The 16,837-nt window shown below is 40.0% G+C and overlaps 1 protein-coding gene across 1 annotated transcript; it reads left to right on the top strand.

Moving 5' to 3' along the window:
• On the top strand, positions 2,921-9,534 carry LOC109844534. The gene is made up of 7 exons (XM_020413604.1): positions 2,921-3,019; positions 6,370-7,962; positions 8,052-8,133; positions 8,257-8,323; positions 8,453-8,638; positions 8,747-8,807; positions 8,880-9,534. The coding sequence occupies exons 1-7, from the start codon at positions 2,992-2,994 to the stop codon at positions 9,050-9,052; spliced, it is 2,190 nt and encodes a 729-aa protein (XP_020269193.1). The 5' UTR covers positions 2,921-2,991; the 3' UTR covers positions 9,053-9,534.

Below are 16,837 nucleotides of genomic sequence, written 5' to 3'. Positions count from 1 at the left end.
TTTTTTAGTGTATTATCGGTTATCACTTTAGATTTAACATTAATTTTGCACGTATGTAATTCTAGGACTATACTATTTGCACAGTTTGAAATACAAGAAGTATAAGCTGTTGTCTTATTTTATTTTACAGGCTCCATAGTTTCTATGGGTTTATATGAATCTTTGAAATATAGGAATTCACTTTAGTATTGTTGGAAGCTTATTCATGAAAAGGCAATTTTGCCTTTGTGAATAGTCCCACATCGGAAAATGAGATGAATAGTAAAGGGTATATAATGGTTCTCTCATTATTGGGCTTTGAATAGTGTTTTGGGTTTTGTGGGCTTTGCGGTTCTACCACACACGCGCACGCACGCACGCACGCCACGCCCGCACGCCGCAGCCGCACACCTTTTGCTTCTCAAGCCTTCATTTTTGCACGTTTTACACATTTTGTAACGGCTGCATGCGGGTAACGGAAGCATTAACCGTGCGTAACGGTCCCTTGGATTCAGCGGGGGTTACACCTTTCATCACCTATAAAAGGAGGCTTGGAGCTCATTCAGAATCACACCAACGAAGAGGAAAATCTCTACACTCTCTTCTCTTCTCTACTCTTATACCTCCAAGAAAAGATTTCGGCTACATATTTACATATTCTATTTTCTGGGCAACTGTTTTCGTCTGAGCATAAGCTCTGTGTCTCACGCCCGAGTGCAGAGGCCGGCCGATTCCGGGGGTTTTTACCGCTAGGGGAGAGAGGACAAACTGCGCCAGGGCGATAGGTGGGTCCTTAATCTTCTAGGGCAGTGATATCACGACTGCTCCCAATCAGGCCTGAATTTTCTAACTCTTTAATTTGCTTTATATTATTATTGTTTTGACAGCATGACTAGGGTAGTAGTTTGTTTGGTCAAATTTAGCTTTTTTTAAATGAATTTATAAGCTAGCTTTTTAAAAGCGGGTGAGGCTTATAAACTAACTTATTTGGCATTTTATCAAACATCTAGAAATGAAAGAGCTAGCTTGAAAGGTAGTCTAACAAAAAAAATGTCTCCCCAAACACCCTCTTGGTTGTAGGAACTGTTGATGACTGATATCAAACAGTCAATAAAAGAAGCTGCTTAGTTGACGGAGGTTCTCTGACCCTCAGAATATCCAGTTCTGAGGTGGGTTGTTCTTCCCAACACAAGTGACAAATCATAAGAAGGCGGGGGTTGGGTTCCCCGGTTGTTCCTCCGACGATCAAATCAGTAATATTTTTGAGTGGAGAAGTAACTAAACTGTAGTTCTTAAGTACAGTGGGTAGAGATAAGGACCTTACATCTTTTGTTGAAAATAGTACCCCTATTTATAGTGATAGTAAGGGGGTAGGATGGTAATTTTAATCGAGTATGGGCCGACAGCCAAGTCAGCATCTCCTTCACGAGTGTTGGTCGATGAGTGGAGGAGATGTCACTTCAACATTTAATATGAAGTGATTGGGGGAGTGCGGTGCCGACGTGGTCCGATGTGTCATAAAGACTATTGAGGACAAAGGAATGATGTCGCCCATATTGCATTTAATGACATTTATTGTGAGGTGATTGACTATCAGTATGCGGGAAGGGGCTCAAGCCTCGTGGTAGTCGTCACCTTTCTATTCGTTCGGTAGAGGGTCGAGAAGTACCGCCTTTTGAGTCTCCCTCGCGAGATGTCAGCTAAATGGTCAGTTGAGTAGGTTGGTCAAGAAGTCGACCCAGCCAAGAGTTGACATGTAATGTTTTTTGAGTCGTTCTTGCGATATGTTGACGTGTCGAGTCGTCCGAGCTTGGTCTTTGGTTATCTTGAAGTGAAGAGTTGGCTCGATTATGCGTAATACGGGACACTTGTCTACTATTGATTGAAGATTATTTTTAGCACTAAAACGGCTGTAACGGGAACGTTTTCCCAGAAATGTCAATTTAACTGGCATATGCACCATTCACCTCCCATGAAGAGTAAATAATAATAATAATAATAATAATAATAATAATAATAATAATAAGTGAGCAATAAATATTGTTTATGTAATAGGAAACGAACATATAATTCTATAAATAGGAGATATAAAAGAAAGAAAAGAGGAGAAGAAGAGACAGGTGCCTGAGGTATGTTTTGTTCCATTTGCTCTTTGTGATATTTTGATCCATAGTTTTATTGTTCCATTTGCTCTTTGTGATAATAATACTACTAAGTTTTTGTTGAGGACAACAATTGTTTTTTCTTTCGTATCTATGTTTTGAACATGCTTCACTCACGAAGAAAATAGAGATTAGGTTCTTTTATCCATGTTGGATTACTAAATACTACCAAGTTCCTTTATCAAGGATACGCTTCGTTGATGGGAGAATGGACAACCTTGACGGGGTTGCCCACCAAGATGTCCAAAATTTTACTAGCGACGTGATACGAGATTCATAACCATTATATGAAAGTGTATGTTTTTCATATCATAATATTGATTTAGAAGGGTAATAATGATATACAGATGAACATGAGTTTACTTTTTCAATTTAAGAGTCAAAATAATAAGCAAATTTTAAAATAATAAGCAAATTTTAATATTATAAATAAATTTCTCTCGCCGGTGACAGCATCGTAATTATGCCAAAAATGGATGGCACTTTGTTCGAAGCAGATCTTCGATCAGATTCGGACAACGAAGTCCCAATCTTCCGCCAAGATCCGACCGTCCATAAAAATAGAAACACTAAATGAACGGTCAGATCTAACCGTCTGTTAAAAGTCCACATTGCTCGCGCCGGTATGGAGCTCCATTTTGAGAACCAAGTAACGGTCTTGGACTCCTCAACCCCCAAAAGTCCCAGTTCTGTTTTGTCTTTATAGAAGGACCACGTTAGCTTATAATTTCGAAAAGGCGCATCTTAAGGAAGATCAAATAAATTTTGTCAAAAAAATCGAAGAAAAGTCTTGAAGACCTAAAATAGTAGTGTCCGATTCAATAAAGAGGGCAGAGGGGAACTCGAAGCGATGCAGAAGCGCAAAGCCCTAGATTCAGGTGAGATTCCGATTCCAAAGTTTCGATCTTTTTGGTTCAAACCTCCCGTAGTAATTTCGAGCGGACATCTACTTTGAATCTCGCTTTGTTTGGGAGTTTATTTTTTGGGTTTCGGTTGCTTTGCTGAGAAAAACGAAGTTGATTGGAGCGTTTTTTAGTAGGTATGTTTTGAATTTCTGTTTCTTGTTTAAATAATTCTATGTTGAGATTGAGTGAGGTGTGTTTTTTTTAACGTAATTTATTCAGGTATATAATGCATGTTTTATTGAGCTAGATGTTTTATTTTAGGAAAGAAGAGTCTTTTTGTAGAATAAGTTGGAGAATTAGCATGCAGAGTTTTCTGACTACAGCATTTTTGGTGAAAGATTCCGTCATCGAATCTGATTGAATTTTCCGAAGAAAGACAAAAATTGATATCAGGTCATATGTGATTTCTTTACGATATATAGTCCTTGGAAACGCCCTTTAGGTTTTTTTTCTTTTTTGTTCTTTTTTTTGGGGGGGTAATGGGTTAAATGAGGTTAAGGAGAGTTAACCCCTTCATCGCCTGCCAAACACATAATCCTTACTCATGGAATAAAGTAAGTTAACCCTAACCCGTCTTAAGTTGTCAAACATAAAAGATACAGAAGGGTTAAGGTAATCCCTCTAGAGGCGTTAAAATGTTTTAACCCTCAATGCGAGAGGTTTACTAGTCCACCACTTTAGACAGGTTACGATAAAACCTTTATTTATAAAGGAAAGCGTACTGATCCTCTATATTCTGAAGCGCTACAAGAAGAGTACAAAGATTAAAAACGAATCTTGGCTAATCACTTAAACCAGAATAATAAATAATAAACGGGTTAACTAGGCTCATGCTGCTCCTTCATCCCTCTTCCTTAAACGTTTGACAAAAAAAAAACCTTGAGGTTTATGCTGCATTCTTGGAAGGAGATTTTGGCATCATAAAACCCGTGGCTAACATAATAGGAGGTGTCGGTTATTTGCAGACAGCTAGTATATAGAGGTTAAGGAGGAAATTTAATTAGGGGAGAAATAGGGGTAGAGAGAAGAATATGAAGCTGTCTACTTTATTGTGCAGTACATTGTAGAGAGGGAAATGAACAAGATCTATGTCAATATAGTAAGGCCTTAAAGCTACCGATTAATTATATTGATCTTGTGGATTAATTGTGGTTCCTGTAACATATTTCTTCCTGCTATATTTTTATCTAATATCTTGAACAAATGCTTCTAAAAGAGGTCTATGTATTGTTGAATTTCATCGGGAGATGGAATATACAAAAACAGAAGACTTACTCAGCTTTAGTGTGATTTCATGGAGAAATGTTCTTGATGGAAGTATTTCTTCGTTTAGCATATCTCTAATGACTCTTATTGGTTTCTGTGAGGATATTTTAGCTGGGAATTATGCACTTTATAACATGGATCTTTGCTTTTTGAGGGTTATGTAAGATTTTAGGATTTTGTTTATTTGTTCTGAGCTTATAATGATTCTCTTGATGCATTTTATCTAGAACTTTTCTCCTCTAGTTTGTTGGGTTTAGCTAACTAATGTTTGTTGTATGTTATCTTTAGAAGCATTTCCACAATTCTTTTCTGTCGGAGCAATGTACTAAATGCATTAAATTCAATCCTTTTGTAAATGGAGGATTATTATAACTGCATACTAATTTTGTTGTATTTTATCACGCCCATAATTTTTTTCTATCAGAGCAATGCATTAAATGCATTTAATTCAATACCGTTTGTAAATGGAGGAATATTATAACTGCACACTGCTTAGAAAATTATGAGATTAACTTCTAATTGGGATTATACCGGAATCCTGATGCAACAAATATGGATCTATGCTCTGAGTGGATTATGTGAAACTGTAGGATTTTGTTTCGTTGCTTTAAAGTTATTATGATTCTCTCAATGCATACTTATCTCTTTTTCCCCCTCTGCTTTGTTGAGTTCGGCTTCTAGCCTATTTAATGTTTGTTGTAACTTTATCCGTAGAAGCAGGCCTATAATTCTTTTGCATGAGGGCAATACTTTAAATGTATTTAATTCAATACCTTTAGAAAATGGTGTAATTGTAAATGTAAAGTGCTCCGAAGGCTCTGAGATAAACTTTTACTTGTGGAGTATACTGGAAACTGTATGCACCAAACGTGGAACCTTCCTTTGAGTGTGTTATGTGAAAGTGTAGGATTTTTCTTCTTTGTTTGAGCTTATTATGATTCTCTCAGGTGCATCTTATCTAGATATTTTTCCCTCTACTTTGTAGAGTTTGGCGTTTAGCTTATCTAATGTTTATTGTGTTTTCACTTTACAAGCATGTCCTTAAATGAATTTAATCAATACTGTTTGCAAATGGCTAATCTTATAACTGCTTAATGCTTAGAAATTCTGAGATGAACTTTTAGTTGTGAACTATATCGTAATCCTAATGCACCAAACTGTTTGATTCTAGATTTGGCTTTGGGTTGGAGAGTTTGCCATTTATCCATCGTCATGGCTTCGTAGGAATAGAAGACAACCATCATCTCTCTTCCTTAGGTTATACTTAGCTATATGAGATACTTTGTGCGTGGATAAGCACCATGAGACTTGCAAAGAATTTGCTAGCTGGAAGAATGAAGTCTCACTCCAGCTGAGTACACTGCAGAAACATGCATATTTCCTTAACTTCAAACTCCATGTGAGTTTAAGTTGTAGATGTCTACCTGCCTAAAGTTTTTTCATGAGATTCATTTACTGGGTTGTTTTCTTAATGAACATTTCTTTCAGAAAGTCTAGAAACAGTGTAATGATTAATAACTACCTAGGAAAAGGTTCTCTGATGAAGTCCTATATCTGGAAGGCAACATATCTTCTCATGTCATTTCTTGAATGAAACCTCCAGCATCAGTTTGACAAGAATTGTGGACCGATGACACAAATGTTTATTACAAATTTGGAATTTTTTGATAGCTTTGTTGTACTATAAGCTGGTGACTGGAAGTATGAGTTCTTCTCATTGATGGCACATAAATATTTTGTTCAATCATCTGATACATAATGCATTTGTCGATAGGAATCACCAGCTTCCGTCAATTATCAATTCAGAGTAATCAAGACAACATAGTATTTGCATGTCCTCCCCTTATCTTCTGATAGTATATATAGTCATTAGCCATCTATTATAAGCCTTAACACATGGTAACATAAATTATTAATATGACGATGAATATGATGTGTTTTACTGTAACAGTCAGAAAGCTTACTTTCTTGGGCTAGCTAAAGGCTGTAGTTTTATAATGTGTCTGAACAAGTTTCCTCAAATTTTCAAGAATATCTATTTCTCATTTACTCTGCAGGATTTGAATCAGAAGAGAAGAAGCAAATGACTGAAAAAGAGGAGCATACTGTGAACATTGTTGATGCTATGCAGCCAGATAGTAAGTCAATGGACCACAGCGCTGATCCATCTATCATTGCACCAAACACCAATAAGGAGGATGCTAAGGATAATAATAACTGCACTTCTGTACACCCAATTGATATTTCCGTCGCAATCAAGAAAGAAAACATATTAATAAGTACAGGTGCTCATCCTGAGATAAAGCATGATATGGTTACTGTAATAGATTCAAATTTAACGGAGCATACTGTGAACATTGTTGATGCTATGCAGCCAGATAGTAAGTTAGACATGGCAATGGACCACAGTGCTGATCCATCTATCATTGCACCAAACACCAATAAGGAGGATGCTAAGGGTAATAATAACTGCACTTCTGTACACCCTATTGATATTTCCGTCACAATCAAGAAAGAAAACATATTAATAAGTACAGGTGCTCATCCTGAGATAAAGCATGATATGGTTACTGTAATAGATTCAAATTCAACGGAGGTGAAAACTACCAGTTCAGATCAGATAAAATGTGTCCGCCATAATGGGGGAACTAAGTTCATTAATATTTCTCTTGATAAGGATATTCCTATTTCTTCATTGCAAGATATTCAAGGTCATAATTCTGCTGATGGTTTGGCTTTACCTAGTAATGAGGGGAGGGATGTGACAAATAAGAGTCAGTGTAAAGAGTCATTCAATGACAAACCAGAACCACTAGTTAGTAAGGTAGAAAGCTATGTATCAAGAACTGCTGATGCAGTACAAACTCAGGTGTTTGAGGAGAAGGAACCTGATAAAGACTCAACTTTGGTCCATGAGGATTCTTCTGATGCTACATTGCAAGCTATGGGGGATTCTATAGCTGTTAATTCTGGAAATGGATCTGTGCCTGAGGAAGTTCAAAAGTCAATGAATAAAGAGGTAGAACATTCTATTCATGAACAGGATGGGTCTAAAGATGCATGGGCACTTCTTAATGAGGATTTGACTGATGAGTCTTATAAGGTGCCAGAAGCTTCTGGCATTTCTGCAGAAGGAAATCTGAAAGCACTTTCTTCACCAATTAGAGGTGTCATTCATGACATTTCCTCTGTGGCTGAACCTAATGAAAAAACAGTTTCAAGTTTGTGTAAAAAGGAAGAAGTTAATTTCTCATTCCAAACAGAAAAGAAGTTCCACTCAGATGAGTCATCTGATAATCATTCTGAGAAGGTGTGCAGTGGCGTTGAATCTAACAATACATTGCCTGGAATTTGCAAAAAGGATGACTTGAATGCCACGTCTTCTTGTGATGTAAAAGTAATAAGCAACAATCCAAGGAATGAAGCTAAATCTCTATCGATTAGGCAGAGTATAGAGAGTAGTTGTATTTCAGATCCCATCAACTTCCAAGATAAGGAAATAGAGGCTGTGCTTCTGCAACCAGAAAGAAATTTGGCCAGTCGTACAAGGAAAAAACTTATTGTCCTTGATTTGAATGGACTACTTGCAGATTTTGTTCTTGATAACCGTAATGTCCATAAAGCTCCGAAGAAAGTCGGGGGAAAAGCTGGTGAGTTTGACATTATCAAAATTTAGATTGCATTATATACCCATGCTAGAAATTTTGATGCTGATGGACACCTTGTCCATTTTTATCAGTTTTTAAAAGGCCTTTTTGTGATGATTTTCTGAAGTACTGCTTCGAGACATTTGAAATAGGAGTTTGGTCCTCACGGAGAAAGTATGTATTCAATATTATTGACATTCTACTCTTCCTTTCATTATTAAACATTTGGTTTATACAATCTTGTTACTCAGTGCTAATTGCTAAACATGATGGATAACAATGCTAAAATATCTGCAGGTATAATGTTGATGGTGCTCTTGATTATATTATGGGAGATAATAGGCATAAGCTCCTATTCTGTTGGGTAATCAATCTTGAAATGCATCACTTTTGACATTTAATCTTCTTATAAATGGCAATACTGTTTTGCTTGGTACATTTAGCCCTATTCTATTCATCTTGCACGATATCTTAATGTTTCTCAATTGTGCAGGATCAATCTCACTGTACATATACTGGATTTAAAACTCGAGAAAATGTGCATAAACCACTGGTTTTGAAGGAACTGAAAAAATTATGGCTAAAAGAAGAAAGTGATCTTCCATGGGAGAAGGGAGATTATTCACCATCAAATACCTTACTTGTGGATGATTCTCCATACAAAGCTCTTTGCAATCCAGTAAATTCTTCACTATCTTGTTCCAGTTTTCATCTTTTTTTACATCTCGTGTCAGTTATGTTTATTTTATTAATAACACATATTTTTTTCTTTCTCAACTTTATGTAGCCGAATACTGGTATCTTCCCATACCCTTACCATTTCGATGATGAAAATGACACTTCTCTAGGTGAGAATCTCAACTCCATGTCACAAAGTTATATTTCTCTATGATTTCTTCTAACTGTTTATTTACAAGTAGGGCCAGGAGGAGATCTTCGCATCTATCTAGAACGGCTATCTGAAGCCAATGATGTCCAACTCTACGTACAAGAAAACCCGTTCGGACAACCAGCTATAACGAAAAATGATTCATCTTGGGAGTTCTATCTGCAAATCATTGAGAAAGTTGAACAACCTTTAGCTCCAGCGTAGTGATGCTTCTAACATGTTTTATATTTTCAAGGTTCAATAGTTATGATCAAGTTCTCAATGAATGAGACTGCTCGCAGAGAATGTGCGGCAACCTGAAATATTTTGCTTCTCAAACAGGAAGATGAACAAAGACCAGATTTTGTGAGGGATCTACTGAATTTTGAATAGATTCTGACCTAGAAACATACTACAAGAGTAGTTTGCTGCAGATATATAAAGTTGCAAAATTTTCAGACTTTGAGAGTCATGCTGGCTGTGTTGAGAATGACCTTTGCTGATGGCGTATTTTCAAAGGGCATTATATGATGTAACGCATGGTGGTGGTGTTGTTCTGCAGTAGTCGAATTGGGATGAAAATACTGTTGTATAATTATGCCCATCCGTTATTTGAACAAGAATCTTATAGCAAATTTGAATCAGTATATGCCTATCTTTTGTAAACAAGCATCGAGATGCAATAGAAAATCCGTCTCTTATGTCCATATTGCAATTTTGTAGTTCTCGTGCCTCACGGTTTAAAGCTTTTCTGTGATTAGTCAACTGATATTTCATTGTAAAACACGGACAACATTTCCTTATCTTGTTGATCCATGGCTTTGCTTCAGTATTTCTAGTATCGTGTGGGAAGATTTTATCTTTCTGGATGGCTTCTTACTGGACTTTTTACTGGACTTTTGGCAGTTTCAGCTGTAAACTTCAAATCATCAGCTCCAACCTTGGTGGCCTAGTTGCTTTCATCACAAGGATGATCTTGATCTCATCCATAAGGTACGTCCTATCTAATATTTTACTCCTGAGTAGCTATAATTTCTTTGATATGAAGCTTTTGTTACCAATGAGATATGCTTGACTTTATTGGAAAATTGCCGTTACATTTTTCAAGCTTGTTATTTCACCTATTTTGTTTCATGTACTTCTTCTTACTCTTAATATTAAACGATTCACCCCCTGGGTGTAAACTGTAAACAACTTGTTGAACTTATATTCTCTTTTAGGAACTGTGAGGATCTGCTTTCTTTTCCATGTTGAATTTAGGTTTGTGTAACTGTAAATTACATGTCAGGATGATTTGATCTGACTACAAGTTTTATGCCATCATCATCATTATCATCATCAGGGATTTGCACTTCAATACCTCTCAAATCTTTTCTATTCCAAAAATTACCTCCTAATTTTTATATTTTCTAGTATATCTTCTATTTTTTTTTTGATCTAATCGTGTTATTACTGAGAAAAGCAACTTTCTTGAATTCGACCCCATATTAAGATAGTAAAATTGACATCTAATTAGGTTGGCATTTTAGCAAGTGCATTGCTCAAGCGGCTACTGGCTTAATCTAGTTAGCAATAACGGCCTAGACAAGTTTCGTAGTGGCACACAAGAACATCCTGATTTCGCAAAGGTTTAAGTTCACGACATAGTAAAAACATTTTGACGTAATTTGTGTGGAGATTCATCATTATCTCTCTGGGCAACAATAATTGTTTTCTCTACATGAGTTTCTTTATGACGTTATAAGAGCTTTTTTCCCGCAGTTCGAGAGTTTCTTAGAGCTTTTTCCTACCTAGTCAACATGAGATATATATACCGTATAGACATGGGTATTTTAGAAAAATCTTCTGTAGGTAAAGCTAGGGGGTTAAATTGAGCCAGATACCATCTTCGGTGCTCTTATCTTAGACACTATTTTCAGATCATAAATATATGAATCTTCGATTAAACTTTTGTGTGCAAATATTTTTATGCCCTTGTTCAAGGCTTCACCAAGATGGTTATGGCATAGAAAAGTTAAAAGGTTAGGAATAGGATAAGATTCAAGCAAGTTCTGCACAAGACCCTCCCCTTGGTTTTATTAAAGCTGGATATATACTTTTCCCTTTGAGATTGAACATGTTAGTCTAAGTGTGTAGACCCAAAGCTGCAATCGAAAAGACGAAGAAAACAGTCAGAAGACTGTGCGGTCGACCTCAGTGGCAGAGCCGGTCGACCGCGTGCACTGCAGGAAACTGAGAAGTTTCTGTCGCTCTGGCCGGTCGACCGGCGTGGCCGCTGCGGTCGACCGCAAATGTGCACAGGACCCTGTAAACAGATTTTTCTCTGGCCGGTCGACCGGCCTTGGCACGGCGGTCGACCGCGAATCGCCCGCTGGGGTTTGTTATAAATACCCAAACGTTTCTAGGGTTTGTAGGACATAAAAAAAAGGAGTTTTTTGGCTGCTAAGAGAGAGAGAATCTCAGAGAGATTTACCCCTTGTTTGAGAGCTTGTATTTTCTTCTTCAATTAATAGAAAGATTGTGTGGTGTGGCTCCCGAGGACGTAGGCACGTTGCCGAACCTCGTTAAATCTCTGTGTTCATCTCCTTTACTGTTTTTTTGCAAGTTAGATCTTTATTTGTGGTTTTATTCCTACTTTCCTACTTTCAACACAAGGTCCGGAAGGGCAAGGGTTCGATTGATTGTTTCGAATCCCCAACAACTGGTATCAGAGCTTCGTTCAGCAATTTGTGTGAAAGCCATGGCAGAGGAAAGCAAATCAAAGATTGAGAAGTTCGACGGATCGGATTTCGCCTTCTGGAAGTCGCAGATGGAGGACTATCTGTACCAGAAGGACTTGTATCGCCCGTTTCTGGGCAAGGAAAAGGGAAAGAAGACGACGGAGTCAGATGGTGATTGGGAGGTATTGGATAGGAAGGCTCTAGGGCAAATCCGGTTGTCGCTCGCCAAATCAGTAGCCCACAATATTCTGAAGGAGAAGACGACGGTGGGGCTTATGGAAGCGCTCGCGAAGATGTACGAGCAACCGTCGGCAGCAAACAAGGTGCATCTAGTCAAAACTCTTTTCAACCTCAAGATGGCAGAAGGACGGTCCTTCACGATGCACCTCAGCAAGTTCAACACGATTGTTGATCAACTTATCTCCGTGGACATCACGTTCGATGACGAAGTGCAGGCCCTTCTACTACTATCGCAGTTGCCGGATAGTTGGGCAGGTTGTGTGACGGCAATCAGCAATTCGATGGGATAAGAGAAGTTGAAGCTGAATGAGGTTGTTAGTATGATTCTATCCGAGGAGGTTAGAAGGAAATCGTCCAAATCAGAAGGTTTAGGTTCAGCCCTAAGTTTCGAGCAGAGAGGCAGAAGCCAGAAGAAAGGGAACCAGAACAGGAATCGGTCGAAATCAGTGAAGAAGAGGCCGAACTCGAAGGTTAGGTCTATCAAAGGGAAGTGTTGGAACTGCGGCCAGGAGGGCCATATGTCTTCGGTCTGTAAAGCACCAAAGAAGGATGCGGGTGAGCAGGAGGCTCATATCGTGCAGGATGCCTTGATCCTTGCTATGGATAGCGATTCTGATTCTTGGGTCATCGACTCAGGAGCTTCTTTCCACGCCACTGCTAATAGGAAACTACTTCAGAACTATGTAGCAGGGGACTTTGGTAAAGTATACTTGGGGGACAATGAACCTTGCAATATTGTTGGAAAGGGCGACGTTCAGATACAGATAAATGGCTCTAAGTGGAACTTGAAGAACGTTAGACACGTGCCGAAGCTGAAGAGGAATCTTGTTTCGGTGGGACAGCTTGGAGCAGAAGGCTACGTTTCGACATTCACCGGGGATTCGTGGAGAATCTCCAACGGTACGATGATTGTTGCCCGAGGCAATAAAACAGGAACTCTCTACCTCACTTCACATGCGAGTGACACCCTCGCAATTGCAGCTGGCAAGGAGAGTACAGATCTGTGGCACAATAGGCTGGGGCACATGAGCGAGAAGGGGATGAAAATTCTACATTCACAAGGAAAGCTAAACCGGGATCGACACCGTGGAAGTCGGGGTTTGTGAAGACTGCATCTTTGGGAAGCAGAAGAGGGTTAGTTTCCAGAAGGGTGGAAGGCCACCTAAGGCTCAGAAGCTAGAGTTGATTCATACAGATGTATGGGGCCCAGCCAGTGTGTCTTGGCTGTTCGAGATACTACGTCACCTTTATCGACGATCACTCGAGGAAGGTGTGGGTTTACTTCATGAAGCACAAGTCAGAGGTGTTCGAGATCTTCAAGAAGTGGAAGGCCATGGTCGAGAACGAAACAGATCTGAAGGTGAAGTGCTTGAGATCAGATAATGGTGGAGAATACGAGCTGGAGGAGTTCAAGAGGTTCTGTGCTACGAATGGGATTCGCTTAGAGAGGACTACTCCAGGGACGCCGCAGCAGAACGGCATTGCAGAGAGGATGAACAGGACCTTGACAGAGCGTGCGCGGAGCATGCGATTACATGCAGGTCTGCCTAAGACATTTTGGACGGATGCGGTGCATACAGCAGCATACCTTATTAATCACGGGCCATCAGTTCCATTAGATTTTGGGATTCCAGAGGAGGTTTGGAGTGGAAAGAAGATAAATCTCTCACACTTGCGGGTATTTGGTTGCGTGGCTTATGTTCATATCAGTGACCATGTCAGGGACAAGCTAGAAGCTAAGTCACAGAAGTGCACATTCATTGGATACGGCATTGATGAGTTCGGGTATCGCCTTTGGGATGAGAAGAACAGGAAGATCATCAGGAGCCGGGATGTGATATTCAATGAGGAGGTGATGTACAAGGACAGGGACAATGCCAAGGATAGCCAAAGCAGTGGGAGCAGCACTACGGATACAGGTGGATCCGAGTACATGGATATAGAGGAACTTCCAGATAGGGGAGTGAAAGGGTTTCAACAGCGGGAAGGAGTGGACTACACGGAGATATTTTCCCCTGTTGTGAAACTCACAACCATCAGAGTGGTGTTGAGTTTGGTAGCTGCAGAAGACCTCTTCCTTGAGCAGTTAGATGTGAAGACTGCCTTTCTTCATGGTGACTTGGATGAAGAAATCTACATGAAGCAGCCTGTTGGCTTCATTGAAGAAGGAAAGGAAGAGATGGTGTGCAAGCTCAAGAAGAGCTTATATGGTTTGAAACAGGCTCCGAGACAGTGGTATAAGAAGTTTGATAACTTCATGCAGAACAATGGCTACAGAAGATGCAATTCGGATCATTGCTGTTATTTCAAAAGGTTCGAGTCCAGCTTCATTATTTTGTTATTATATGTTGATGACATGTTGGTAGCAGGACCGTGTTTAGAAGAGATAAACAGTTTGAAGAGGCAGCTAGCAAAGGAATTTGCAATGAAGGATCTGGGTGCAGCGAAGCAGATTCTAGGGATGCGAATCAGTAGGGATGAAGCTGAAGGGACATTGAGTTTGAGCCAAGCTGAATACATTGAGAAGGTACTTCAGAGGTTCAACATGCAGAATGCTAAAGTTGTTAGCACACCCCTTGGAAGTCAGTTCAAGTTATCTGAGGAGCAATCGCCTAAGACAGATGCAGATAGAGAGCATATGAGCAGGGTGCCATATTCTTCAGCCATTGGGAGTCTCATGTACGCGATGGTTTGCACGAGGCCGGACATCGCCCATGCAGTGGGAGTTGTGAGCAGATTTGCAAGCAATCCAGGAAAGCAGCATTGGGAGGCCGTGAAGTGGATAATGCGGTACTTGAGAGGGACAACGAACAAGCCATTATGTTTCAGAAGGAAGGAGTTGGTACTACAGGGATACGTGGATGTGGACTTCGCCGGTGATCATGATACGAGGCGAAGCACCACGGGGTATGTTTATACCTTAGCGTCGACAGCAGTGAGCTGGGTCTCACGTCTGCAGAAGATTGTGACTTTGTCTACAACCGAGGCTGAGTATGTCGCGGTGACTAAAGCAAGTAAGGAGATGATCTGGTTGAACGGGTGCTTGGAAGAGTTGGATCTGAAGCAAGGGAGAGGAGTTCTTTATTGTGATAGCCAGAGCGCTATACATCTTGCCAAGAATCCAGTATATCATGCCAGAACGAAGCACATCGACGTTAAATACCATTTTATACGCTCGCTGATCGAGGACGGAAAGTTGCACTTAATGAAGATTTTGGGGAGTCAAAATCCGGCGGACATGTTGACGAAGGCAGTCACCATTGAGAAACTGGAGTTGTGCGCAACTTCAGTTGGCCTTCACGAGTAGAAGACGAAGGCGGAGCCACACTACGAGGATCGGCGCGATCGTCGGGATGTTGATTGAAGAAAGAATTTTTCGGGGGAAAAGATACATGCGAAGAAGGGGAGAGTTCGGGTGAGCTCATTGATGGCGCTTTGGTCTCCAAGTGGGAGATTGTTAGTCTAAGTGTGTAGACCCAAAGCTGCAATCGAAAAGACGAAGAAAACAGTCAGAAGACTGTGCGGTCGACCGCAGTGGCAGAGCCGGTCGACCGCGTGCACTGCAGGAGACTGAGAAGAAGTTTTCGCTCTGGCCGGTCGACCGGCGTGGTCGCTGCGGTCGACCGATATCGTGCACAAGACCCTGTAGGATTTCGTCGTTCTGACCGGTCGACCGACCTTGGCAAAGCGGTCGACCGCGACGCAGATTCGCTGTTTCCTATTTTATCTAGGAATCCTGTTCTGCTGGGGTTTGTTATAAATACCCAAACGATTTTAGGGTTTGTACTACATCAAAAAGAGAGCTTTTTGGCTGCTAAGAGAGAGAGAATCTCAGAGAGATTTACCCCTTGTTTGAGAGCTTGTATTTTCTTCTTCAATTAATAGAAAGATTGTGTGGTGTGGTTCCCGAGGACGTAGGCACGTTACCGAACCTCGTTAAATCTGTGTGTTCGTCTCTTTTACTGTTTTTTACAAGATTAGATCTTTATTTGTGGTTTATTCCTACTTTCCTACTTTCAACACAAGGTCCGGAAGGGCAAGGGTTCGATTGATTGTTTCGAATCCCCAACAGAACACATCCTCCTTAATTAGCATGCTACATCCTTGATTTCTGCCGACTCAAATGTGGGAAAAGGCCTAATCTCCACATGACCAAGCAATATATTTCAAACTCTGAAACTCGTGTATCTAGACGCTATCCTTGGTTTTATTAAACGAGGAAAGAACCTTCCCATGGGGATTGAGCCCCATATCCTAACATGACACATCCTTGTTTTCTTTTGTTTTTTGGGTAAAGCAAATAATAACCAAATACTTGACTCTCCTAGTCTTGGGGACACGTGGTTTCATGGTGAATTATAACCATCAATTATCATCACAACTCTGTAGGTGGGACACAGTAAAAAAATTTAAGATGGTATCAGAGTAAACCATTTTGAAATCCTGCATGACACATTTAAGCATTTTTATTTATTTAGAAAAAGGTATCGTTGTAGCTTAGATTTTGGACTATAAGTTTGCTCAACTTACGGGAGTGTGTGAGAGTATAAGATTTATGTTAGGAGTAGGATATTATAGATGTGGATTCTGTATGTATCCTTTGTTTTGTTAGAACAAGGAAAACCTTCCCATTGGGATTGAACACGATCCCTCTGAGCGTGCTGCGTCCTTGATTTCTGCTGACCCGATTTGGAAAAAGGTCTAACCTTCACATGACCGAGCAATAGATTCAAAATCGGAATCTAATAAATGTAAACCCCATACTTGGTTTTATTAAACAAAGGAAGGAACCTTCCATTGATATTTCTCGACACAACTTCGGATTTTTGATACAGTGCATAAAATTCCTCGCCTTACGCCTATACGAGTGCTTAACACGCGGGAGCATGTTAAGGTAGCGACTATAGCCCAGAATCATTACCGCAACTTCGATATAAGTTTCGATACAACACTAAGCATGAGAAGCACTCGACGCGGCCACACGTTACATGTGTAGCGATTTACCTCCTCCTCCGTCGTTTCACTTCATCGAGTCCCTGATCAAACCTTC

Source organism: Asparagus officinalis, chromosome 6, assembly GCF_001876935.1.
Source record: "Asparagus officinalis chromosome 6, Aspof.V1, whole genome shotgun sequence".
Lineage (NCBI taxonomy): Eukaryota > Viridiplantae > Streptophyta > Magnoliopsida > Asparagales > Asparagaceae > Asparagus > Asparagus officinalis.
Note: the sequence above shows the minus strand (reverse complement) of the source record. Positions and strands in the feature narration are given on the sequence as shown.

Bases quoted from the DNA above. Each gene is read 5' to 3' on its own strand.
- LOC109844534 (XM_020413604.1), top strand. From the start codon at position 2,992: ATGCAGAAGCGCAAAGCCCTAGATTCAG. The intron at 7,963-8,051 runs GTGAGTTTGACA...CATTTTTATCAG, and splicing joins GAAAGTCGGGGGAAAAGCTG to TTTTTAAAAGGCCTTTTTGT. The intron at 8,134-8,256 runs GTATGTATTCAA...AAATATCTGCAG, and splicing joins GTTTGGTCCTCACGGAGAAA to GTATAATGTTGATGGTGCTC.